Source organism: Cygnus olor, chromosome 1, assembly GCF_009769625.2.
Source record: "Cygnus olor isolate bCygOlo1 chromosome 1, bCygOlo1.pri.v2, whole genome shotgun sequence".
Classification (NCBI taxonomy): Eukaryota; Metazoa; Chordata; class Aves; order Anseriformes; family Anatidae; genus Cygnus; species Cygnus olor.
This window is the reverse complement of record NC_049169.1, coordinates 186,421,863-186,447,840: the sequence shown is the minus strand read 5'-3', so window position 1 is coordinate 186,447,840 and position 25,978 is coordinate 186,421,863. Positions and strand designations below refer to the sequence as shown.

At 40.0% G+C, this 25,978-nt stretch overlaps 1 protein-coding gene across 2 annotated transcripts; it reads right to left on the bottom strand.

The window, feature by feature from the left end:
- Positions 1-848: 848 nt before the first annotated feature.
- Positions 849-23,688, bottom strand: HSPH1 (heat shock protein family H (Hsp110) member 1). Of its 2 annotated transcripts, XM_040543876.1 has the most exons (18): positions 23,407-23,688; positions 23,116-23,173; positions 19,876-20,016; positions 18,021-18,143; positions 16,839-16,938; positions 13,477-13,610; positions 12,795-13,039; positions 11,658-11,886; positions 10,623-10,729; positions 9,151-9,284; positions 6,753-6,958; positions 5,842-5,973; positions 4,952-5,089; positions 4,404-4,529; positions 3,775-3,882; positions 3,554-3,673; positions 2,262-2,423; positions 849-1,713 (listed from the first exon to the last, which is right to left on the bottom strand). In XM_040543876.1, the coding sequence occupies exons 1-18, from the start codon at positions 23,511-23,513 to the stop codon at positions 1,513-1,515; spliced, it is 2,571 nt and encodes an 856-aa protein (XP_040399810.1). In that variant the 5' UTR covers positions 23,514-23,688; the 3' UTR covers positions 849-1,512. The 2 variants fall into 2 exon arrangements, with proteins under 2 accessions (XP_040399810.1, XP_040399811.1); XM_040543877.1 differs by lacking the exon at positions 5,842-5,973 and having other exon boundaries at positions 23,407-23,677.
- Between the last annotated feature and the right edge of the window lie 2,290 nt (positions 23,689-25,978).

Sequence of the window (25,978 nt, the reverse complement as noted above, 5' to 3'; positions counted from 1 at the left end):
TAATAAACTAGCAACCAGTCATCTGTTAACCCTTGATGCTACCATTATACTGGTGTCAATGTACTCCACCTTCTACACTTCAAACAGGATTTTGAAATCTGATAAGACTTCCATAGCTTCTTCCAGCCTTCTTCCAGCATCCAGTGTCACAGAATTACACATGGACTCTATGCTCCCATGCATCAGTAGAGATAACACCTTTCGGAATATGCTTCCAAGAAGAAAAATCCTTCCCTCCTGACTTCAGGTGCCTAACTCCATACCGTAGTTTGATGGCTCTCAGAACACAGGTGATCTTTTTCAGCATCCTGTGCTACATGTACCTAAAAACTAAGCTCCAGACAGATTTTAGAGGAATTCTTAATATTTAAAATTGCTACCAAGGTCTAACCAGAGCCATTTACTCAGAATGGGATGAAAGAATTCTACTATTTCAGTTTGGTCTGCAACAAAATGCAGTAGAGCCTAGCTCAAGTATTTAGCCATTTTTAGCATCTTATTCCAAACTGCAGATCCTTGTCTCTAAGGTACAGGATTCTGTACATTCATACCAATGCTTTCAACTCACTGCACAACTCTTTCTTCTAAGACAGACAGAATCATTTAGGTTGGAAATGACCTTCAAAGATCCAAGTCCAACTGTCAAGCTGACCTGCTGAGTCCCATGACTAAACTATGTCCCTTCTATCTTCTGTGCTAAATGTTGAAGTTTGTTTTGTTTTGTTTTTTTTGACTCTTGTGGAAGAACAAAACAGCCTTGTTTATCTGTTGCCAACAGAGGGAAGGTCAATACTTACACCAGACTTACACCAGAAGTACCAAAACCAGAAAACAAACAAGTCAGGAGATACCAGTAAAATGAACTTTATTTTAAAGCTCATTAAAAGGCTTCACAATAACACTAACAGAATTAGCATTTCCTTCATTTTATATACCCCACATGAAAAATGTATTGTTTAGCAAGAGACGAAACGTAAGCGTTTCTGCATGCTACTAACACATTTCACCATCTTATTGTCTGATAAATGCTTTGGACTGCAAAAACCAAAAGCCTTAGAATGGAAGAATTTATTCTGGAAAGTCCTTATCAATGGGACAGACACTGGCTTTTTATTGACATACCCAATCAGATGTCCAGATGAAAGAAAACTACCTTGGCATCCACAAATGCCTACGAAGGTTTCGATTACAACCTTTTGAAGGAGCAGTATATTTCAGAGCAAGGGCTTCTTTTCATCTTTACTGATGCAAATGGTTAAATACTGCACAGAAGCTTAGTATGAACTCACAATTCCACAGGAATCTGAAAGTTACCAAGGCAATTTTCCTTTTAGGATAGTCATGACCAACACTATTACTATTCTTTCCTCCCATAACACAACATATTCCAGACAAGTTAAGAAAAAATATAAATAGTTCCCAAAACAATGCATTCCCACCCCCCCCGATCACAGACGACAGCAAAAATATCTTCTGTCATGGGATGAAGTAACTTGCTGCAAGTGCTGTGGTTTAGTCCAAGTCCATGCTAACAGTGCTTTGATCACTTGGATGACATTCGCCATTTTGTTGAGGCATTTCTGAATTTTTGTCATCTTCTCCCATGTCTTCAGTTTTATAATCGCTCCGTTCATTTAATGGGTTTTCCTCCTTAGGAGAGTCAACTTTTGGTTTTGGTTGGGTCACAATAGGCTCACAGACATTGTTCAACTCCTGAAAGAGTGAGGGGAAAAAGACAGTCAAAATATGCATTAAGGACACATCAGCTTCACTAGTGTGAAGAATCCCGTGCCTAAAAGGCTATTTTAAACTTGCTTATTTGTTTCCCTAGTCAAAACTGACAAGTACACATTGTACCCTGAAATAAAGTAACAGATTTACTTTTCAAAGTTCTGTGGGCAAAGTTCTTCGCTTCGCATTTTCAATGTCACATGTGATTGTTTTCTTTCTTGGTTTTGCCTTTTTTTTAAGAGAAGATTTTGTACCTTTCCACCATTCTGAAAAACAATCTGAGTTTTTAAGGTGACTGAGACACACAAAATGTCAATAGCTCCACAAAATTATTAACAGTATAGCACAATTCCTCTGCTTTCTACTGAATCTCATTTTGTCCACACTTCTAGCCACCCTTTAAGAATACTGGAGCAGTAAGGTGAAATAAGAAAGGAAAGGGTGGAGGGAAGAGGCAAGAATCAGTCTAGCTTTTTATGCTACCCTATCTTTAGTAACAGCCTCTAAACTTAGTTTCTTGTGGTACTTACTTGTAGCTTTGCCTTAATTTCACTTGACCGCACAGCTGGATCCTGATCTAAGCTCTTCTTCGCCTGTGCACTCATAGCATTGTTCATCCACTCTACCACTTCACTAACACACCTCTCTACTTTCATCATTTCCATTTCATCAATATGGATATATTTTTCATCCTGCACAAATACACATTTCATATTAGTTAATGTCAAGTTTAGTGGCATCAAGTTACAAGAATATCCCACTTATTTACAGATTATCTTCACTGATTTTCAAAAAAAAAGTAGTCAGCAACAAGTTAGGTATGTTACAAAAAGAGACAAGAAGAAATACAGACAACAATAAAAAGTTCCCTTTGTCCAATATTCAAATAGGAAAGTTAGTTCAGTGGGAATACAGACTTTTACAAAGAAGTTGCACAATGAAGTAACACAATATTCTTAACACTTTTTGCCAAGTACACCCTCCTCTCCCTCTTGAGAATCTTACACAGACCCCCAGCAGTTAAGAACATGCCATTCTGCTGTATGTAGAAAGGGTTACAATCAGAGTTGCTCAACTTTGAGCCCCAGAAACAGTCACACAATTAACTGGTATCATGATTTCTCCTGACCTATTCCGCAGCATCACCTTTGACTTTGGCTGGGAATTCAAAAGATGGATTTGATATACTTAAATGTACTATATTCAGTAATATTGATTTCAAGACTCTAAAACTACTGAATAATTTCACTTAATGCTAAATTTGTAGTTATAGCTGTGAACACAGTTATTTGTTGCAAATCTCAATGTTACCTTGGGTGTTGTGGACTGCCCCATTAAAACCCGAGGACTAAATATTCAGAGGCAGGCATGCTTATCAAGAAAGTATCTTCAAATGGCAGTGGCAAAAGAAGTATGTACGTAAACATGCTACGTGTTTTAGTTTCTCCTACATAGCTTTTATATTAATGCTTCTCAGCACAGTGCCATACCCATTCTTGTTCCCAAAAGAACATAAAGAAGAGCACAACTCTAAAGTAGTCAAATTAGCCCTTACAAGGTCAAGAATCAGAACACAGTCTAATCCCTCTTCCTCTTTTAAGGAATGTACTTTTTGGCCTGAAAACATCCAGAAGTATCAAGCAACTGAAAACGACACACTGCGTGAGGTTTTGTTGAGTACTAGGAAACATTTGTGGTGTTAAATTTGTGACCTACATAACCAGAGACTGCAGCTAATCTGAGAGAATTTGAAACCTCTGCCAGCTGGTGGGCCTCAATGAAACCCTATGTGGTAAAAGAAAGGTACTTCGAGGCCACATACCTTATTCCTGAATTCCCCAGCTATTGTGGCATAATACTGGAGCCTGTGTCCCAGTTCTTCTAACACCTTCGGTCGTTCTTCTGCTTCTTGATAGCGCATTTCAATTGGAGTACCTAATTTCTAGAAAAAGCAATTCCCATGCATTACGTATTTCATTAGCATTGTTTCCTGGGGTATTTTGGAAACTCTGCATTTTGCTTTGGGCGTAGTAACAGACCTACCTTTAAATCCTCTAGTTTGTCTACGTACACCTGCTTAGCTTCATCCTCACCCTCTTCATACAGCCAGCCTTCTGTCTCTGTTAGGAGCGCAGAGAAGCCTTGAAGATCCTACATATCAATATAAATCAAAACGTCAAACACCAAAATACACACCAATTGACTATGCTTGTAGTAACAGTACACTAGTAAGTGTAAACATTAATTCTTGGCCTCCTACATAAGTTACATTTTTGTCTAATTAAGTCCAATAAACCACACCAGCTTTTGAACTGCGAAACACACACCTGCAACACAGGCAGCACCTATAGCCACTTGCCTTGGGCTAGGCCAACGATTGGGCTGTGGTTTTCATTCATGGTTTTTGCTATGAATACAACACAGCTTCCCTTTCTAGTCAAGGACTTTACTTGGAAGCAAAATAAGTTTTGTTGCAAAGGGAGTGAAGTTGTCAGGGATATGCGCTACTTGCTAAGCCTGGCCTTAATTCTGGATCAGCCCCAGCCATTATTCAAATGAATTAATATTTCCAGCTATTTCCATGATAGGTGGATGAGAAAGCTTGACCAAGGACTACAGAATAGATATTTAGTGTCAGCATTTACAGAGAAGCTGCTTAAACTATAACCTACCTTTTCACAAACAAACTTCTCATATGGTCCAGACAATTTGTCCCTGAACTCATACACATATTCCTCCACTGCATTCTTTGCATCATTTCTTTCTTTTTCCAGCTTGTCTTGCATAATCATCTTTCCCTGTGTAATCACAGAAAAAAATTAGAAAATACCTATATTCAAACAGCTTTCCAACGAGCATAGCCAGTGTAAAACACCCAAATCTCCCACAGACCTTAGCTCACATCAATCTCTGGAATTCTCATAACTACCAAGTAGACTCACCTGAAGAAATGGAATGTCCTTTTCTAGGTTACAATAGCTTGAACCAATCTGTGATTTCATTCCATGCACCAGTGCTCTGATACTATTGTTATAAACAACACTCCAGTATTTTGTTAACATTTCTCAGTTGTGTTAAAGTTGGACAGTGTTATTAGCTCACTGTAAATTAGCTGAATTTACACTCTAGGGTTACAGTAAAAGATCAGACATCGCCTTGAAGAGCGGACAAATGGTTAATAACTGCAAACATGAAAGCAGTCTAAGCCACACTAACTCACCTCTGTTTCAATATACATATTGAGAAGATCTTTTCCTAACTGCCAAACCAAGTTAGCTTCAATGGGCAGTTCCACATTCTTCACCTTTATCTTGGGTTTTTTAGCTTCTGGAGGCTGATCACCTTTCTTCTCATTTGTCTGAGTTGGAGAGAAGAAAAATAAGATAATATTCCTGACTTCCTTCTGATGAATTAACACGATGATGATAGAAGCATTCATGGGGAAGAACATGCAGAGATTGTTTTCTTTGAAAATCTTCAAAATGTACTTGCAAGGCACTTTCCCTTCAGGCAGCCCACCTCTCATCCTAGCCTGTTTCCAGTCTATTTCACAGCAAGTACTGAACAACAGTAAGGACATTTCCCAGATCTATCATCTATTTGCAGGTTTTTCCAGAAGTACCCCCCTATAGCTTAGCACTTCACTAGTGGTGCTGACAGTGGCAAGATTTTAATCCAAAACATTTTTCATCTTACACAGATGAAAGGAAACTACTAGCAATATCATGCAGGCACATGTTTTTCACATTGATTATCTCCCCTTCGGTTTATGAGTTCCTAATTCCAGCTTCTCTCAGCAGACCTAGTCAGTTGGCCTCTTAACAGCTGTTAAATTGAAGTGTCTGCACCTCAAACAAATTCGCTATAGAACACTGCATAAAGACAGGGAAGTGGTAGAGAGGGACTTACTTCTTGCAGGATTTCTTTTACAAACTCTTTATGAAAAATCATCACAAGATATACAGACTATTTTTCATAATTAATAAAAGGTTTAGAAGTGAAAAAGGTTTTGAGTACCAAGTTCCTTACTTTTTTTTCCTGGAACATTACAATTTTAAATGCCACCATTATACAGTATAACATTTTCAACAGAGTTAAAGGGTCACTCACTTTCTTGACATCTGGGATTTTGTTTTCTTCAGAGGGAGGTTCTGATGAAGGGGGAGACTGTGACGTTTGCTGACCATCAGTTTGTACCTGGGACTGTGTTCCAGCCTCACTGTTCTCTTGCTGGATATTTTTCTGAAATGAAAGCCCAGGCACAAAGGATGTAGAAGGCATGTGCACTTGAATTTAATCAAAGTTATAGGGCACCACTTCTGATGCACATACAAGTGCCCTACAAAACATTCTGTGCACACGCAGACACACACGCTTTAACTGATACAGACTAGGTATAAGATCAGAAGGACCTGGTGAAAATGCTACCTACCAGTGCCAGTCTGACAGTACAATACTTGCGTGTGTGTGCACTCTACCACTTTCTTTTAAAAAAGTCGCTTTTAATTTATTGAGTCATAGCTTAAGGTTTTTTCCCCCCTCAGAAAAATATTAAAACATCAAGTCCACCACATTATTCCCCACTGTTCCCCTTCCCTTCAAGGCTGTACAAAATGGTCCAATTTTCCCTTCCACAAGAAGTTCCAAAACTTCACTAATACAGAGGATTACACACAAATCCTTTTGACACAGAGAACATGGATGACTAACAACCCAAACCAAGTTTTCCTATCTGGAACACTCCGATAACTATGTCAGCTGTAAGCAACCCCACACCCTCAAGCAAGCTGCTTCCTGCCATTTGGCATTTTCCCTGAAAAGTGAATTTAAAATCCACATAATTTTCAAGATGGCAATCATTTTCTCCTTTTCTTATAAATACATTTTTTCTAACAGCTATGCACATCTCAAAGTTAGCCTCATTTTGCATTCTTAGATGTTTTTTTCTCTTCCCAGGTATGTACCAGCAGAACATACTTTGATCAGTAAGGACATTCACACACAGGAAAGGGTCAACTCACATCGTTTGAATTTTCAGCAGGCCTCTGGTCCTGGGTTTCCACTTCAGTCTCAACACCAACATCTTCACAATCTTCACTTTTAACTGGTTCTACCATGGATGCAGTGGACACACTGAAAATGCCATGAGTATTGACACGGACTTTCACTTTGACTTTAGACTTCTCTCCATCTTTCTGGGCTGCCACATTCTGGATAACATACCTACCTAAAAATCAAAAGAATCAGAATTCACACAGTGGAACAAAATAGACAACATTACAGAGCTAGAAAAATACTTCCCTCTTTCACACAAGAGACTTTAAATGTTTGACCACACCACTAATAACTGTGCTAATCGCATGGTCCCCAAATGAAATGAGTACTATTAAATACAAAAAGAACGTTATTGTTCCATCAGTTTTACCTTACAAATAAAAAGACATAACATTTATTTTCATCACCTAGGGTAGGTTCTCCTGTCACTGGTTATATAGAAATGTAGAATAGAGAAAGTAAAAGCTTGCTCCCCTTGCTTGTGTTACCTGTGATGCTATAATGGGACGAACAAAAGCTGTAAGGATTTAATCTAATGCCAATGTTGTGGTATATCTTTTGTAGGTCAACATAGCAACAGTATTTCTAGACTTCTAGAAGTATAATAAAAATTAAAAATGCATTTTTAGCTTTTCATCCATATAGGTCTGTCATCATCTTTTACTCTAGGGAAAGTGTGAAATTGTTTCGTAGCTCCTGCAACATTTGAAATTTTAAACTAGGAAACAGACAGCTAGGTTAACAATATACAAACAGCAAGATCTGATACTCCAAAGAACACACTCGTTTTTCCTGCCTATTATATGTATATCACAAAAACAATGACCTGGAGACAATGATGCTTTACTGATATCCTCACTGGCTGGATCCACACACGCACCATTTCCTCATCAGCAGATCTGATCCTTATGCATATGAGCTTTTATCAGCTTACTTTACAGACCAAAAAAATGTAATCCCCTCTCTTGTAAATCCAATAATGCTGCAGTTGTGACCTGTCCTCTTTTGGTAGTCTCATCAGAGCTACTGACTCACCCATGAGGGCTACTAACTCTGTTCTGAGCAAAATTAATTGGTGAATAAGCTGAAACCAATCTGATTTTCAAAATCCATGCTCAGTTGCAACACAGCAGTTAAACATCTCATTTGTTAAATCCACATAAGTTGAAATCCCACTACTGGTCTTTACAGAAATAGCTAACACGAAACGAAGTTTGTCATTTCTGTGACTACGAAATATCGAACTAGCTCCTAAGACATGGTGTTTGAACTTTGTGACTCTCAGTGAACCAACCAGAGCATTTGGTTCAGTGTAGGGAAAATAACTGATTTTTCCTGCTGGGAGAGTTATAGGTGACTTTGTAGTGCATTAGGTAGCAGGTGAAGTATTGGTAAATCAGACTGATATTTCTGCCCTATGCATTCTCCCAACCACATCAAGATTTATGAAGTTTATCTTTAGCACTATGATTCTGGTGAAACTAAGTCTACTGTTAACAAACAGAACAGCTGTATTAAGAAATACCTAACCAATTGATAGCTCAGGGGTAAATAAGACAAGAGAAATTATTTTCTTGAGTTTTGTCATTGCTTCTAGTCATTTTTTGTCATTGCTTCACTGAAGTCTACGAGAAGTAACCACTGAACTAACAAAACCAAGCAATTACTTGTCAATTAGTAAAGTCTTCTAGCTTAATTTTAACATGCAAAAATGCATCATCCAGTTGCATGCTTGAAACTCCAAAGCAAGCATTTAATTGGCCTATCTTTACCAAAACAATATTTTTCTAACTGCATTATAAACTCCTCATACCTGTCAACACTGTCAATGTTGTAACTTGTCAAAAAGAATCAAAGACTGCTCGTTACCAATACGATTCAAATCAACACCTTAGTTTTGCAGTTCCCACCATTTAGCACTCAGTAAGTTTTAAGCAAAGCAGACTTATGTCACACCCAGAAAGAACAGAAAAAAAATGCAACATCCACTAACAAGATATATTCTGTAGTTTTACTGTTCCTGTGTAACACACATTTAAGTTCTCTACATACAGGAGATATTTTTCAAGTGTTCCTAGATTGCTTTAGCAGAAAAGATCTTGCAATTCTCATTCTAGTCATGAGCATTCTGTTATAGTTCCCCTTTATTTCATCATAAGAAGGAAACTTTTGAAGCCAGACAAAATCCAAATTTGTTTACCTATGGAACAGGACAGTCGATAACTGAGTTCTCAAGAGACCAAAATCTAAATATATACATCATACAGCTTTACTGCAACACAGCACACTGTTAAAGAGCTGATTTAACGCCAACATTGATATCAAACAATGTAAGACAGCAACAGTTCCAAGACAGTTACTTACCAATTTTTGTTTCTGGATATGGGACTCCATTAGGATCAGAATAAAATGCTTCTAACTCAAATGGACCTTTCCTGTAGAAAGTAAGAACTTTGGAGAAAGGCGCTGCATGATTTCTGCTGAACACTTCATGAACCCTATGATTAGGAGAAAAAATCACTTTTAGTGCAATCTTTGAGCTGAAAGACTTTGATTTAGCATCAGAACTCTTCACAGAAACACCACTATGCTTTGACACATTTACCCTTCTGAACAACTCCAAGAAAGATACTTAAACACCGTACTGCAAGGAAAAAAAAACAAAAATATTGTTGTGTATCGTAATCAGAAAGTATCCTGTTCTAATTTTGAAACTCAGAATTAAGGTTAGATGTAGGTGGCAGTTTAGCAACAGACCATCAGCAGACCTCCAAAATTTGTTTCCCAAAGACATTCTGAGTTTGGAATAGCATAATTTAAATCATAATTTGCACTGTTCCTCACAAGTCTCAAAAGGCTAATTATAGTCCCATTAATTCCTTTCTCACTTACCTTCTATGGCTCATTTGAGAACACTGACACCAGATTATTATTCATTCCCTGATATGACAGAACGACAACCAGCTTTATTTTATGTTCTTCTTCTAGATTGTCTGCCATTATGCCTGCCTGATTCTGTTTTCCAACCAATTTTTATCTCCGAACTATCAAAGGAGATCATCTAGCAACCTAAGTGTGAGAAAATAAGAGCTCCACCTAGAAAGTGGATCTAGAGTTTGCTCTCAGAAGCCTGTGACAGAAGAAATGTTAGATACTGTGTCTCCACAAGAAGAAACAAAAGAAAGCTGAGTTGCAAAGAACTTGGAGAGAAAAAAAGGCAAAAGAATATCAACAGCTGCTATAGCACTCTAAGCTCCCCAAAAGTTAATCTCAGAACTTTCAACATCTTAGACGGCAAGAACTATTTCCCACAGGCATGGCACAGTTAATAATAACGTAGGTCAGAGTTTCAGACACAGCAATTGCATGAAGTTTGTCCTACTAAAAATTTTGCTTCTGTTTCCAGCCAAATAGTAACCATGTAAGTTCACAATGTTCACATAGTGCATAATGTTACTACAGAAACTAGAATCTTGATGGGTGTTAGGAACACCTTGGATAAAAAAGCCATAAAGAAAAATGGTCTCAGTATACAACAGCTTTTGTAGTTCATTTTATATTTCAAAACATGACGAACAGATACAGGTAACACGAGTATATTGCTTGTCAGTTCATTCAAGTTTTTAAAAAAAATCTTTAACATAGGAGGATAGTTATGGCTAAAACTTTAATTTGTGCCTTTACAACAGAATCTCCACCATGAACCATCTGTGGTATATGACACACAAGGCTTTCTGCACCAAAATGCCAAGAATCTAGTTTAAATGCAACCAAGAAAATTATCCTTTAACTGTGAAGGCTAAAAGTTTCACAGAACTGTAGTTTGAGCTACCTACCCTTCAGTGTCCTCTGCTTCTGTGTTCCACAACAGAGATATTGGGAATGGCGTAGCATCTGTCACAGAGAATTCTCTCACTTTAAAAGCTGGAGAAAGAATTGCACACTAAAAAAAAAAAGAGATGCATTACATTACAGTTGGTTAACTGCTCTAGCTCCTGCCCCAAACCTTTTAACATATTTAAACAAGAAAAAGAACTGTGGTGACTTCACTAAAACAGAGCTAGGTGAGTTGCTCGATTTCAATGAAGTCTGATCAGAGATATACAGGTATGTTCATATTTTTGAGTTAGCAACACTTTCAACCTTATTCTTACTGCAGCTTGTGAAAAGGGAAGCAGTCTAAAGGAACGGCAGGACTGTAAAGAACAGAAGAGCTGCATTACTTAGGTCTAAAATTTAAAAAAATAAAGAATAATAGGCGTGTATTTTACAGGTTCTACTTCTTTCCCCGCAGACAATGATTACTAGTGATGGAAAGCAATTAGTGAGATGGGGTAAAGAAACAAGTCAGAAAATGAAGTGAAATAAGAGAATGGGTAAAGCAGGTAAGGAAGAAGACAATGAGTGATTTGCCTGTAAAATATAGTTCATTGATTAGAATCTATAAATAATTTGGAGGTGACAGGGAAAACAGAATAAAAGTCAGTTTTGCACTGATGGGAAGCTTGATACCAGAAAACGCAGAGCTACAACATTTTAGGTTCTACGTAGATAAATCTTGTACACTTTATTGATAAAAACACCTCTCAGCTTGACAGTGACTCTTAAATTCCACTCATTAAAGAAGATTTCTAGGCCCGTTCATCTGAAGAGAAGAGCAGGCTGCTTACAGAATACATCCAACATCAGTGCTTTAAATAAACTATTGCACCACAGAAGAGTACTCTGAATTCTTTAACAGCATAATCCCATTAACTCCGTGAGCAATGTATGCACACTTAGCCATTTCTCACAAGTGCTTGGCCACCTCTCCAGACAGCACTCTCGGGAAATTTAGCTTTTCAGTTTCTCATGTGCTGCCGGTACCATACCTGCAGAGCACAGCCTCTAGCTATGGCTTCATCTGCATTCAGCGTTGTACTGACATCTTTGCCAAAGAATTTAGCAATCCTTTCTTTGACAGCAGGAATGCGCGTTGCTCCTCCCACAATCTCTACAGCTGTCACATCTTCCACTTTCAGCTGTGTTTGTTCCATTAATGAAAGCAGAGGCATCTCTATCCTCTGCAGCAGGTCAGCACACAATTCTTCAAACTGAGACCTAAGGAAAGAAATGTCAACCACACCATGCCTGTCCCCTCCCCTTAAGATTTTCTGGTATTTGTTTCTACACTGATTCTGATTTCTGATCAGGTTTATTAACTACACTGCAAAAAGACTTGAAAAGCTAAGCCCCTGCGAGCAGGCTGAAGTGACAGCCAGCAACAAGGCAGTACATGAACAGCTGCCTACAGATTTTCCTATGCTGCTATCAATGTAGCTAACACAGTTAGATGAAGGTATTGTTTGGGCAGGCACTGTATGTTTGCCTCTAAACAGAGGTTGCAGATAAGAATACAGAAAACACTCATACTTCCTTTACAAAGAAAATCTGTTTCCTAAATACTGGAGAAAAAACACTCACTTGACAGCAGTCAGAAGACTAGCAGTGCAGTGACTATAAATGAAGTTGTGCCTGTGAGTGCACGCAGGAGAGATGCGCAGGGAAAGGCTATTTACACTCTGGGCATAATCAAGTCACCCCCAGAAGTACCATTCCTGTCCTCCATTTCTCTCCCAATATCCACAGTTCAGTAAGAGCAGATAAAAAGGAGAGCTTGAATTGTTCCTATCTTAAGAGCAGTATGGGATTTAGGTTACCTAAAATATACTGCAGACCTAAATACGTAGCCAACCCCCCGCCCTGGTTTGCATGCACCAACCCATGGTTTTAAAAAAGTGTGCCATTTCACAGAAAGAACAAGCTTCTTACGCACTTATTACACTGAAAACACAGGCTGAAATGTAGTGCTCACCTATCAGAGCTTAGTTATTCTAACACTTAAACTCCACAGCTATTCGACACTTGCACTTTATTTTAGCACAGCAAGCTTCTTTCAGATATGGGGACAAACACTCAAGAAATGCAGCCACCAAAGCAACAACCTAACCATGTCCAATAGAGCTCACCTGTTCATTTTTCCAGATACATCCGTATCATTCATGAAGCACTCAATGTTTAGGGGAATGTCTGTGCTATTAGAACTCATCAGTTTCTTCAGCTTCTCACACTCCTGATACAGACGAAGAAGAGCTCGAACTTTCGATTTTGGATCCAGTTTGTACTTTGCTTTTATTTCTGCACAAAAGTAATCTACCAACTTTGCATCAAAGTTCCTTCCACCTAGGAAAGGGTCAAACGCTGTGCCAAGTACCTGGTTTGAAAGAACACAATTAGTCTAACACTCAACAGAAATCAAATAGAACAGCAGCTTTCCAATACCAACAAGCATTTGTTCCCAAAAAGGTGAGGGGCAAGTCAGCCTGTGTTCAGGCTTAAGTATTTACATCAACCACATCTGTAAAAATTGCTTTTCAACTTTACAGCGGAAGTAAACCTTAGTAGGTGATAACTAAGTATTTACAATTTTAATCCATCCACTTAGTTTAAGTGGTAGCAGTTACTGTGTATCTCACAGTGGTATATTACAGAGCAATTTGCAGCCTCCATTTAAAGTCATCCTAATGAAGAATACTGACAAAGTCTTCTCTTTGCACCTTACATGCCTAAATTACTTCAGAATTTTAAAAACAGGTTTATACAGCTGATTCTAGTGTCTCGAAGCCTTTTATCTTCATTTAATCTTACTACCTTTAGTTTACTCTTGTTGAATGCACAGGCTGATACTTGAAATGCAGAATGTCCCATATCAACAAACACAACTACTCGTGGCTTCTCTTCAGGTGCTGGAAGGTCTTGTTTATAAATTCCATAATTCAAAGCCACTGCAAAAACAATGTCAGATATTATCAGTGTAACCTCTGGTTGGTCTCCAATTGCATGCCATCACATCCCTATGAACATTAAGCTACAGAATAAAGAGCAGCCAGAAAAAAAGATTCACCTACACAAGCTCTTTCCTACATGAAAGCTTTATTCCACTAACATGGATGTTGTAGGACCCGAGAAGCAAATCCTTCCTCAGTCATGTGCACGCTCTATCCATAGATGTTTAAGCATGCAAAACTAAGAACCAATGACCCTGTTTGAAGGGTTAATCTCCTTCGATCTGTTTATTAACAGCTCAGTTTTTAGTGTCTCATAGTAATCAAAGATGCAGAGTGTTGTAAGAAGAAAAACCCAGTTTTGAGTTTAAAAAATCTCCCAGGCATGAAGGTTATGTCTGAGAATGCTATGAATGGTCAGGAAAGGCTGCAAAAGGGAATCATCTCTGTCTATGCATCATATCAGACAGAGGATCTGTGAAGTACTGCAGAAGTGTGGAACAGAAGCCAGTTTGGCATGTAAACACAGTGATACAGTCAAAGGACAGAACAGTAACAGTTTTGCCACAGCATTTTGGATATATAGCAGTGTCACAGCAAGGTAGGAGGCTGATGCAGTAATTGAAGAAAAAAGGCCTAGAGAGTTTCACCTACACAGTTATGTAGGAAAGGCTCAGATTTTGGCACATGTAAGTGCATGTTCTCTCATTTTCTAGGATGAAGAAACCCAAACTGAAGATAATAGGCCAGGCTCCTAGCCAGATTATCAGGCAAGAGAATTAGAACATTAGCGAAGGTGGTAATGAAAGGCAGAGAACACATGCTCTGAAGAACAATGTTTTATTATCACATTGACACCTTCTGATACCTTCTCACATAGGAGGAAGGGACACTGGCTCACTGGCTTCCTTAGTCTGGAGCTACAGATTTTGATGTGACTATCTGGAACAAGTTCAGCCTCATTTCCCATCGATCAGTGGCTTGAGACTTAGGGATTCTGGTGGCTAGTAAAGTTCCCCTGCACTTGGTACACTCATTCTCATCTGTGTGGATTCTTTGGCAGCCTACAAATCCTAGCCCCCCCCAAAAATCACTCCCTCCCACAGCCAGTCATGAACAGGTGTTTAACTAAAACCAAACTATATTGCATGGAATACATCCAAGTGATACATCCTTGAGATCTAGACTTGATTGAAATGTGAATGAACAGACCAACACGTTTGTATTTTTTGAGCATGCTGAACAAGTTACCCTTGTTCCCAAGTCAAGCTTTATGAAAAATGTCACAGCAGAATTTGTCTCATTAGGAAAAATACAGAACTATTTTTATTTTCTGCTCTACTATAATCAAGGACCCCTTCCCACAGATATTATCAAAAATTGTAACACTTAAAATTAGAAAAAGTTGGACAGTACTCAGTAGCCCTACAAGGTAAGGAAAACAAAATGAGAAATGCTGTATTACACAATAAAGGAAAGCTGCTGGTTCTACTAAGGAGACGAAAGATCTACATTTTTGTGATTTGTTCATTCCAATGCAAAAGCTTCTAAAGATCCTTACTAAAAAGTATACCTGATGTGGGCTCCACACTTGCCCAGCTCAAGAATTCATGTTACCACATTTTCTAGAGCACTCTTTGCTACATAAGCAAAGAATTAAGCTGAAACTAGATGATGGGAACAGGTATATATGGCTTCTGTAATGATACTGTCAGATTCGCTCTTCATTAGGTGAAAATACCTAGCATTCAACATAAAAATCATACTGACCAAGCACTTATGTTTATTAGGAATCTTATGCTTTGCCAGATATCCATCTGAAAATTATTATAGAAAAACTTTCAAGATACCACTCCAACATACATTAAGTTACTTAAACCCTTAAAATTATCTTCCTTAGGGGAAGAGCAACTGACATCTACCCAGACCTGTGCAAAGCATTTGACACTGTCCCCCCCATGATATCCTTGTCTCTAAATTGGAGACATGAATTTGATGAGTGGACCACACGGCAAGTAAAGAATTGGCTGGATGGTTGCATTCAAAGAGTTGTGGTCAATGGCTCAATGTTCAGGTGAAGACCAGTGACAAGTGGTGTTCCTCAGGGGTCAGTATTGGGACCAGCACTGTTTAACATCTTTGTCAGAGACACGGGCAGTGGGATCGAGTGCACCCCCAGCAAGTTTGTTGATGACACCAAGCTGTGTGGTGTGATCAACACACTGGAGGGAAGGGATGTCATCCAGAGGGACTCTGACAGACCCAAGAGGCGGGCCCTGTGCAAACCTCATGAAGTTCAACAAGGCCAGGCGCCAAGGTCCTGCATTTGGGCCAGGGCAATCCCAAGCAAAACTACAGGCTACAGGGAGAACGGATTGAGAGCAGCCCTGAGGAGAAGGACCTGGGGATGTTGGTTGTAGAAAAGCTCAACATGAGCTGGCAATGTGCGCCTGCAGCCCAGAAAGTCACCTGTATCCTGAGCTGCATCAAAAGCAGTATGGCCAGCAGGGTGAGGGAGGTGATTCTCCCCCTCTGCTCTTCTGAGGCCCCACCTGGAGCCCTGCATTCAGCTCTGGGGTCCCCAGCACAAGAAGGACATGGACCTGCTAGAGCAAGTCCAGAGGAAGGCCATGAGAATAACCAAAGGGCTAGAGGAAACAAGTGCTAATCATTACAACATTTAAAAACATGGAACAGTGCTCTGTCCCCAAATGCAAACAGGAAATGCAGGAAAACTTAGGATAAGAACACTTGTTTTAAGAAAAGACCAGACAAGCTCTTGGTTGTGCCAGTGTGTTTGTAGAGTCCTGAACACATTAGCAAGAGGAAATCAATTGCTATTTTTTTTTGTTTTAAAACCACAATTATACTGACAAACTTTGGAAGTTAGTGTTAATAATTTATTTTAAGAGTGCCTAGAACCCACAACTGTGAACTGTAAGTTTTCCTCCAGGAAATGTGGACACTAAACAGACAAGTAGTCCAAGCACATGGGGCAACTCTGGAGTACATACTCAGGGACATAACCACCACTAAAGCTTCATCTCTTCTACCCCTTCACACAAGACATTAAGATGGAAGATGCAAAATAAAGAGAAGAGAAACAAGTGTTTAGAGTGCTTGTGTTTCATGTCTGATTTTTAAAGCCAGTGCTGTTTCCCAGAGTAACTAAAATGCACCTGCTACCATATACACTATTTGAAGAAACTGCTGTTTTACCATACTTACCAGCTGTCATGTCATTCATTAACCTAAGACAGTTTAATCCAACAATCTGAGCTGCATCCAGAACAGACCTCCTTTCAGCATCTGTGAAAAATGATGGAACCTGAAGAAAGCAGGTGAGAAAGAAGTTAGTAATACCAGAACATGAGACACTGTTTATTTGAAAGCATTCATAAAAATTGTATCCATTCCTCATTCTTAAGAATGACACTCACTGCAAATTTTTAACATGTAACTAGTTTGCTGAACTAAGACTTCAAGTATTCTACTCAGTCAAGCTGAGATGAAATTAAACAAGCATCCACTATTTTACATGAACATACATTAGCAAGAAGTAATTGAATTGTTTGTATACAAATACTAGGGACCTTAAATACTAGTGCAAAATATAAAACAAGGTGTTATGAAGAGAGAATAATCTATCAGAATTAGCAGATGTATTGCTGCCCAAGAAAGCAGAAAAATGCAGTACAACATTACAGATGAGAGATGTCATAAAATGGTCACAAATAAAGAGAATCTGCTGTGGCCAAAAGGACTTTGGACAAGTGGTAAGATTCTGAAGGGGTACATTGAAAATTTGCTACAGATCTCTTGCATCTGCTTTGGACAGTGACCTGTGATGTCCTCAGATACTGAAACTGTATCAGAGGACATTAACTTCTCAGATATCAAGTAGACAAACTTCTCAACAGACTCAAATACTTGTAGATGCAACAGGAGACAGACTTGTTCAGTCAGTGAACACAGAAGCAGATGGCATTTTATACTTTCGAATAGAATGACTGTTCTTGGTCTGAGATAGTTTTCTTGTACAGTCAAATTGAAAAAAAATGAAGTTAATTTCAGCTGCCACAGTGCAAACTTTGACAAACAAAGGTATCTTTACTGAGTGTGTTTAGTCATGTAATGAAGTTGCAGAAGAGTAAACACCTGGATCAGGGGCATTCTTTGTCCTGAAATTGACACATTCCCAAAGGAATGAGTTCATGAACTGGCTCAGGGACTGGAACATGGAAGTAGCCCTGGGACTTCTTTAAGTCAGAAGCTCTAAAGCTAGTTAGGATTAATCCCTTTGTAAGTGCTTATCTCAAGTTCTTTTTCAGTATACACGAATAGAAACAAAATGTCCTCAATAGTTGAAGTTAAAAAGACATAATGTTCCTGTGCACTACAATTACTTACAGAAATAACACAGTCTGTTACTGGCTTTTTCAGGTTACTCTCTGCAGTCTCCTTTAATTTAGTCAACAACATAGCTGAAATCTGCTCCACACTGAAGATATGCTCCTCATCCATGTACATGACCTGAAAAGAAGAAATAGGGAAAGTAATACCATCATTTCAATAGGAAGAAAAATTATTTTTGCTAGACTAATAATTTGAACCTTGACATGCTTAATTAGTTCATTATAGAACTGCAATTTACAATTTAATTTACCATTTAAGTGTCTACAGAAGCAATAATTTCATTTTCAGATTTAAAACACTGAAAACAGTATCAATACTATAGACGAAGGAAATGACTAGGAGTTTATAATGATTTTAGAAGTGATTGAGCCTAGAACACGAATAAGGCTAGGTCATGTATTATGCCAAACATAGTAAAGTTATTAATTTTGTAACTGCTGCCAACTACAGAAAAGTCCCAAACTACCTGCTCTTTCCTCCTAACACTCTTATGTCTGCTCAAGACTTGAGGAGCCTCTAAAAGAAGAGCTGCACAACAGTTCACATAAACCAACTAAAAACTTAAGATGAAGCTCAGCAAAAAGTTTAATTTCTTGCTAAGGAAACAGTACAAAAATATTCTTGAATCAGTCTTCTGGGTAATTATGCCAATGATCAAGTGAGGGAACATTACAATTGATTCTTGAAAGCAGCACTAGCCTTTCATCCACATCATTCCAATGGGGAAAAAATAAAGCATTTCACTTTAAGCAGAAAAACATCCCAGCCTTACCAAGTATGACATACTGAATCAATTCTTAAAACTTATTTTTGCACAGTTCGAATGCAAAAAATCGCAAAAAACCTACTGATTTGTTCTACAAAGACTGAGGAAAAAAGAGATACCAAGTAGCACTGTTCTCTTACTACACTACCCTTTCACTTACATAAAAGACTCCTACATGCACTTTAATTAAAGGAAAACATTAATTTCTGTCTGCAATGCATGTTAACATCACAAGTCACAATCAGTATAAGAAAATGTACCTCCCTCCTTTTTGAAAAGCTCAACTATCTTTCCAGACAGTTTTTTTTAAAGCATAATCTCTTATGCAACCTATTCATTACCAAGGCCAGATCTGTGCTGAAGTCTTGAGGCATCAGTTCAAGGTATGGAGAAAAGGAGCAAATAAAATGTACAGCCTTAAATAAGCTAGGGTCTTCGTTAGTGAAGCAGCATTACATGTGAAGTTACAAGACTTATCGGTATTTTTGTACACTTCTGTAAATGAATCCAGTGTTGATGGCATCTGTCCTAGAAAAAGCTGACATTCTATCAGTGAACTCCGTGTAGCATAAGCAAGGCTCAGACCCAGACTGAGTTGTACAAGCTGGTCAGTTACAATTCAAGTAACTTACAGGATACCAGATAGTCCTCTAAAGGCACTCACTCATAACAATTCTAAATCACATTTCACACTACTTTATAAGGAATATGTAACCATGTAATTAGACTGTAACAGTGCATTCCACACAGGAGTGACAGAAAGGTTAATACTTCAAAGTAAAGCCATACAACCTCATAATTATCTTAGCAGTTCCTCCGCTGTAATGTTTGAGCTGGATGTACAATTTGCCAACAGGGAAGCTCATATTTCAGCAATTACTTGCAAATGAACCTTAATTTGATACTTAACATGCACTACTTAAAGATGAAACTGGCTATTCATACAAGAGCTCCTCTTCAAGACAAAGGTTAAAGAAAACCTTTAGGGTAATGAAAGGAAGCTTGTATTTTGCTGACTAGGTGTCGAAATGTAAACTTTTCCATGTAGATATAAAACCAAGAAGAGCTATACCACAAGCATACCTTTACTCCGACTCCACCATTCTTCATAGGAACTAAATCATAACTCAACTTTTCTTTTTCCTTTTGAACAAAAGGATCATTAAATGCACGGCCATGGAACCTCTTGAAGTTAGATACCGTGTTGTGGGCATGAGTGATTTGCTGCAAGGAAATACAGGACATTTAGAAATCTATTCTTCATCAGCCTGCAACATTGAGTGCTGCTCTATGTACCCCCCAGCATCAGTCATGTTTTAAGAAAACTTTTGCTTACCACATCAGTTTCTATAGCACCTGTAATTACTATCTGGTACTTCATACTACCTCATTACTACAAAAAAATGACTCAGAGGGCTACACAGTTACAGACCATCATATATTATATACTATAAATATTATAGAAGTATCCCTAAGACCTCAAAGCAACCAGGTGAGCAATAGCATGGTTTTATAGCACCTATTCTTTAGGTCATCTACTTTAGAAGCAGTTCAAGTAAATGAAGAGAGGAGCCAGTTTCCCAAGTATTTGCCATGTCTGCCAACTGGTACCCCAATGCCAGCTACCTCACCTCCAGCTATTCACTCAAATTGCCACTACATTAAGCACACAACCGTTTGTTCCATCATTAGCTTCAAGCCAATCTCCTCACTCATTTCCTTCAACTGCTCTTAAACCAGGTGAGCTCCCTGTTCACATTCACCTAGCAGTTCCTTAAATTCTTGCACCAGACCATAGAAGGACACGGTTCATAGACACAGTGAGAAGCATGAGACACTATTTTGGTACCAATGTCAGTTTAAAGTACACGCTGAGCTACAGCATGAGCCGCCCACAGAACCAACTGACCAAGAGAAACATTCTTTGTCAGGAATACAGTGCAGAACAGAAAGTAGACAGCTAGACTGTCCTAAAAGAGATACAGCACATATCTCAAAGTAGAATGAATCCTGTTCTTTTGGAAACTAAAAGCATGTTCTTCTCTAGAATAGCCTTAGGCAGGCACCAACAGACTGCATGGTATGAAGTCAGATGATGACCACTCTGAAAACGACTTCCAGCTTTCACTACCCTCAAAGAAAAGCATCAATTTCCTATTGCATAAAAAATATCCATCATGGAATTAAATAACTCAAGCTATATCTTACACTAGAGAGCTATAAAACTATGATAGTTCTCCAACAGAACACACCGAATCCAGCCATATCTGTACTATTAGACAAACCTTCAAAAAGCTGTGGGTGGGGACATGTCACACCCATATTTCCTACTGCAAACTGTCCCTGGCTTATTCTAATCACCCAACAGTACTCAACAGTTATTAAGAAGAAGAACACTAGTTAGTACAGGCTGAAATCATGCCAGGAACTATTCCAACACTGTAATGCAATAGAACTATTTAAGTTCCTGTGTCCAAGACCATTTCCTGGCATGGCTTCATTTATTTGTATAGCCATAACTCCAGCGTACTTGAATGCTACGTAATTCATAGCTGTATTGTTGAAGTACATTGAAACAAAAATAATTTTTATGTAGTGGGCAGAGAAGCACAAACACTCTGATGGCTTTTACAGCCTAATTTAGAATTACGCTCACAGCCTTTTCCAAGAGAACAATCTTAAGATATTTTTAGAGTAATTGTATGCCATTAGATCTGTAGCATGTTTCAGTATCTCCCTGCTTAGTCACAATTAAGAAAGAATTATGGCCTGTTAACTAAGATACTGCTCTCATCTGCAGTGCTATCTGACTTAAGAGGAAACCAGTTCTCAGAAAATACATTCCAACAGCAGCTCCTCAAGTGTTAAAGCGATCACCTCTGAGTATTATAAGCTCTCATATAGTCACATTGTTGAAATCATTAGTCAAGAACTTTTTTAATTTTTAAAATAGGAAACAACAAAATGAAAGGGACCGTCTTTCTCCTCGATTTAAGAAGCTAATATACTTTAAGACTTAGAAAATGTAACTCAGTTGCTCATGTGAAGAAACTCCCATATTTACAAAAGAAACAATATACCTGACAGACTGAACACTAACAGCAAGAAAAATAGATGCTCACCAAGCACAAAGACAACACATTAATATACACTAAAGGTTAGTCTGAAGTCAACTGAACTCACAGGCATTCATCACTGGGAGTACATTCCTTTAAATGCAGTTTTAGAGATAGAATCTACTTCACTTTCAGCTTACTTCAAGTCTTCAACTGCACTTAACAGAACACTGAAACACTCTCAAGAGCATCTACATAATATATATATCACTTGCTGTTTTGAATAAGAACTCATTTTTGCACAGATTGTTAGTTTCTGATCTGAATCAGTGGAATCACAGTCAAATAAGCAAAAGCAATGCTAAAATCAAGTTTCTCTGAAGAAAAAACACATACTTATATATTCACTGTATTATTCCAAACATTAACCTGTAACTAAAAGGGCATGCATACATGTGAACATGTAAGCCATTCACATTTCATTGGCCATTCAAAATAAAGAAAGAAGGTATTACAGGGGAAAAAAGTCTCCTTTAGTGCTCTCTCCATGGAAACCCACTGCAGTCCTTCTACTACAGGAGAGATCTGCACAGGCCAGCAGAGACTGCAAGCTTGGTCTCTACCAGCAGTAGTTACGCAACAAGCCTCCAATACGGGGCTTGAGAATACCTGAGGATTTATTTAACCACTACATTTAGTTATCAGGAGTTGTGAGAGAATTCAGCTCTCCCTTTAACATGAAAATATTACTTTAATGAAGAAGACATTTGGTATTTCTTCAAATCCTATTCAGAGTAGCTTCACCAATAAAACCTAATGATTTATACCTTCAAAAAACCACACAGGCATTTACCTTCTAGTGAAAGGAAAGGTAATAAGGAACCTTAATTGCTTTAGGAATCTTAGGCAACACTTTCTTGATCCATATAATTTTAAGCAGCTCTATGCAGCAATTCAAAGGTTTTACACTAAATGCAAGGAAAATAGTACATACAGGCATTAAGAACAGAAACATAATACCCAAGCTGTCAGAAAAATAGTGTGTTCAGTTGGAAAATACTACTATTAATGAAAGAGAAGACAGTGAAGTTCTAGTAAAGCCACCCTGCCTTTCTCTGAAGGAAGCACGGCACATAGCACAAGATTTGACAATGAAAATTAAGTTACTTGATTTGAACTACAGGGCAGGGTCTCTTCTTACACCCAGTAGTACTTGAGCAGCTTGCCGCGGCTGTTTTATAGTTACGAGTGCCTGGAAAAGACCTACCTGGTTTTTAGCCGAGACGCCGATAGCTCTGTTTTTGGACCCGAAGGAAACCACGGAACTGCAAAGGACAAGAGGCTGCTTAACTCGGCACCCGGACCTGCTGGGATGGCTTTCAACTTAAATTACCAGGCTTTCGGTGAGGATTTATTAAACCAGGGGAGGGAAGGCGGGGGGAGCTGCCCCGCTCGCAGCGCAGCCCGCCCGGCGGCACCCCCGGGAAGCTTCCAGCACCTTCCAGCCGTGAGGGGGGCCCCGCGCCGCGCCCCCTCCCCGTTACCCCCCCGTACTCACGGCGTGCAGCGGTCGCTGAACTCGTTGGCCACCGTCTCGATGCCGCCGGCCCGCGCCACGGCGATGTAGCAGCTCTGGAAGCCCAGGTCGAAGCCCACCACGGCCATGGCCGAGCCGCGGTGCCGGCGCTGCGCGGGCGCGGAAGGGGGGGCAGGCGGGTGGCGGCGCCGCTTTAAATACGACAACGGGGCGAAGTTTCCAGAAGCTGCGGCGGCCGCTCGCCGGCTCCACGTGCGGCTTCCGCTTCCGCCTTCGGCCGCCTTCTCGAACGATGCCCGCCAATCAGCGCCGCCGGGGGAGCCGTGACGTCACATGTTGCCATGGAGACCGCGGACGCCGCCGGCTCTGAGGGGAGGGGGCGGGGTCAGGCGGGAAGGGGAGGGGCTTGGGGGGGAGAGGTTGCGGGGCGGGAAGCGCGCGCGGGGCGGGCCGTTAACGGCCGGCCCGAGGGGGGAGGGGGGAGCAGCTCTGCCCTCTCCCACTCAGAAGGGGCTGCGTTAACCGGGGGGGGGGGGGGCGTTAAATAAAGTATGGCTAGAGACTGCTGGCTCTCTTTTAAGAGGACTCTGCCTCTCTGTGTGTCCAGTGCCACAACCCACTGCTGTGTAAATGTCCCACGTATGCTCGTCCAGGACCCCATCCCCTGTCAGAAGCAGGTCCCAGCCCCTAGTGTTCCATGCGGAAGCACGCTGGGCACGCGGATTTCATTTCTGTTGTCAGGGGTACATCCCTCATCTGCTGCCTTCTGGTCCTGCCAGCTCCGAAGGGCAGGGAGAGAGGGTTGCATTTCATGGCCCTGTGTGTCTCTGTGTGGAATCATAGAATCATTAGGGTTGGACAAGACCTCCAAGATCATCTGGTCCAACCATCCCCCTACCACCAATGTCGCCCACTAAACTATGTCCCCAGGCACTGTGTCCAACCTTTCCTTGAACACCCCCAGGGACGGTGACTCCACCACCTCCCTGGGCAACCCGTCCCAGTGCCCGACTGCTCTTTCTGAGAAGAAATGTCTCCTCATTTCCAACCTGAACCTCCCCTGGCACAACTTGAGGCCATTCCCTCTAATCCTATCTCTAGTTATCTATGAGAAGAGGTCAACTCCCAGCTCCCCACAACTTCCTTTCAGGTAGTTGTAAAAATACCAGTATTTTGCCCCTACTCCTTTTCTAGACACTATGCTGTACAAACCTACCTCTAAAGCTTCACTTCACAACAGATTAACATTCAGTTCTCTGTCAGATCTTCACCCTTGAGTATATATGGGAAGGAATTGGCACCCTAAAATAATGCTTGCTTATTTTAGAGGAGGCAGATAGCTGAAAATCCACTGAGACTGTTCTGTGGCTGTAGCTGAGGATGTAATTTATAACTTAAATAGCCAAACGTTAAGGCCTGTGTGCCTGTTGATGAGGTTTTCCATCCCTGCTTGACACAGTAAATGTTCCTGATACTGCACTTCCAATTTTCAATGAGGAGGTAGATTTCTTTGAATTATTTAAGGTGCTTAAATATCCCAATTTTTCTTGGGTGATGCGGATATGCTCAAAATGCTTCCATCTTCTTTACGAATGTATTAATTCCTTGAATCAGAACTATCCTTGAATCCTGGATAGTACTTGTATAGAGTGTGAAGGTGAAAACCCAGTCTCTTTATTACCAGCTCATCTGTACATCAGCCTTAGCCCTATCTAACAAGAAGCTGAGTGCCTTGTATTTTTAGTGGTTGTTTAGAGAATCCTGTTGTGTATGTGATAAACATACTGCGTAACTGCTAGTTTAAGCGTCACCATAGATGATTAAAGTAGATACCAAACATTCCTCTTGCTTTTTCATTCTTTGCTGTAAATTGTTTATCCTTGAATAGAAATACGGAAAACTTGACCGTTTGCCCAGATTTGCAGCTGGTCTCTAAAGGGAGAAAAATGTTAAGCTCAAACAGTGAATTTGGAAGTTACTCTGCTGGCATCATCTATCCGATGGTTTAGTACGGTGTTGTGCAGTGCAGTCGCTAGGCTGCAGCTTCACTGACCTGGGAACCCAGCAGAGGAGCAGAGTTTTTCTTGGCCTGGAGCTGAAGCCCGTACTGACAGTGACTTGCTGTCTGTGAGGTGAATCGCCACTACGGAGCGGTGCGGAGGGGAGGGAAGCACTAGCGCTAAGGTGCCTGCTCAGGATGTTCCCTAAGGCTGGGCCTGGGTAGCCAAGGCAGTGGTGAGGGTCAATCTGAGAGGGCAGCAGCCCGGGCTGCCCTGCAGGGTCTGCACGCCACAGCCTGCAGAGCTGTGGTGATGAATGCAGCCCATATACTGCCAGGAGAGAGCTCTGTTGAAGAAGTCATTTGACTGTTGTATCATGCATAACAAACCTGTGGTTTTCATTGCTGGCGGAAGCCAACAAATATCAGATCAAAGAGTTATCAAGAAATGATACGACATTGATTGGCTAAGGTTGACACACTGGTTAGGCCTGATGGTGAGATTTGTGTCTGTCTGGCTAGACTGTGATGTTCTGTATATACCAGCAGGACTGGAATCATTACAACTGTGAGTTACCAAAGGTTTTAGAGACA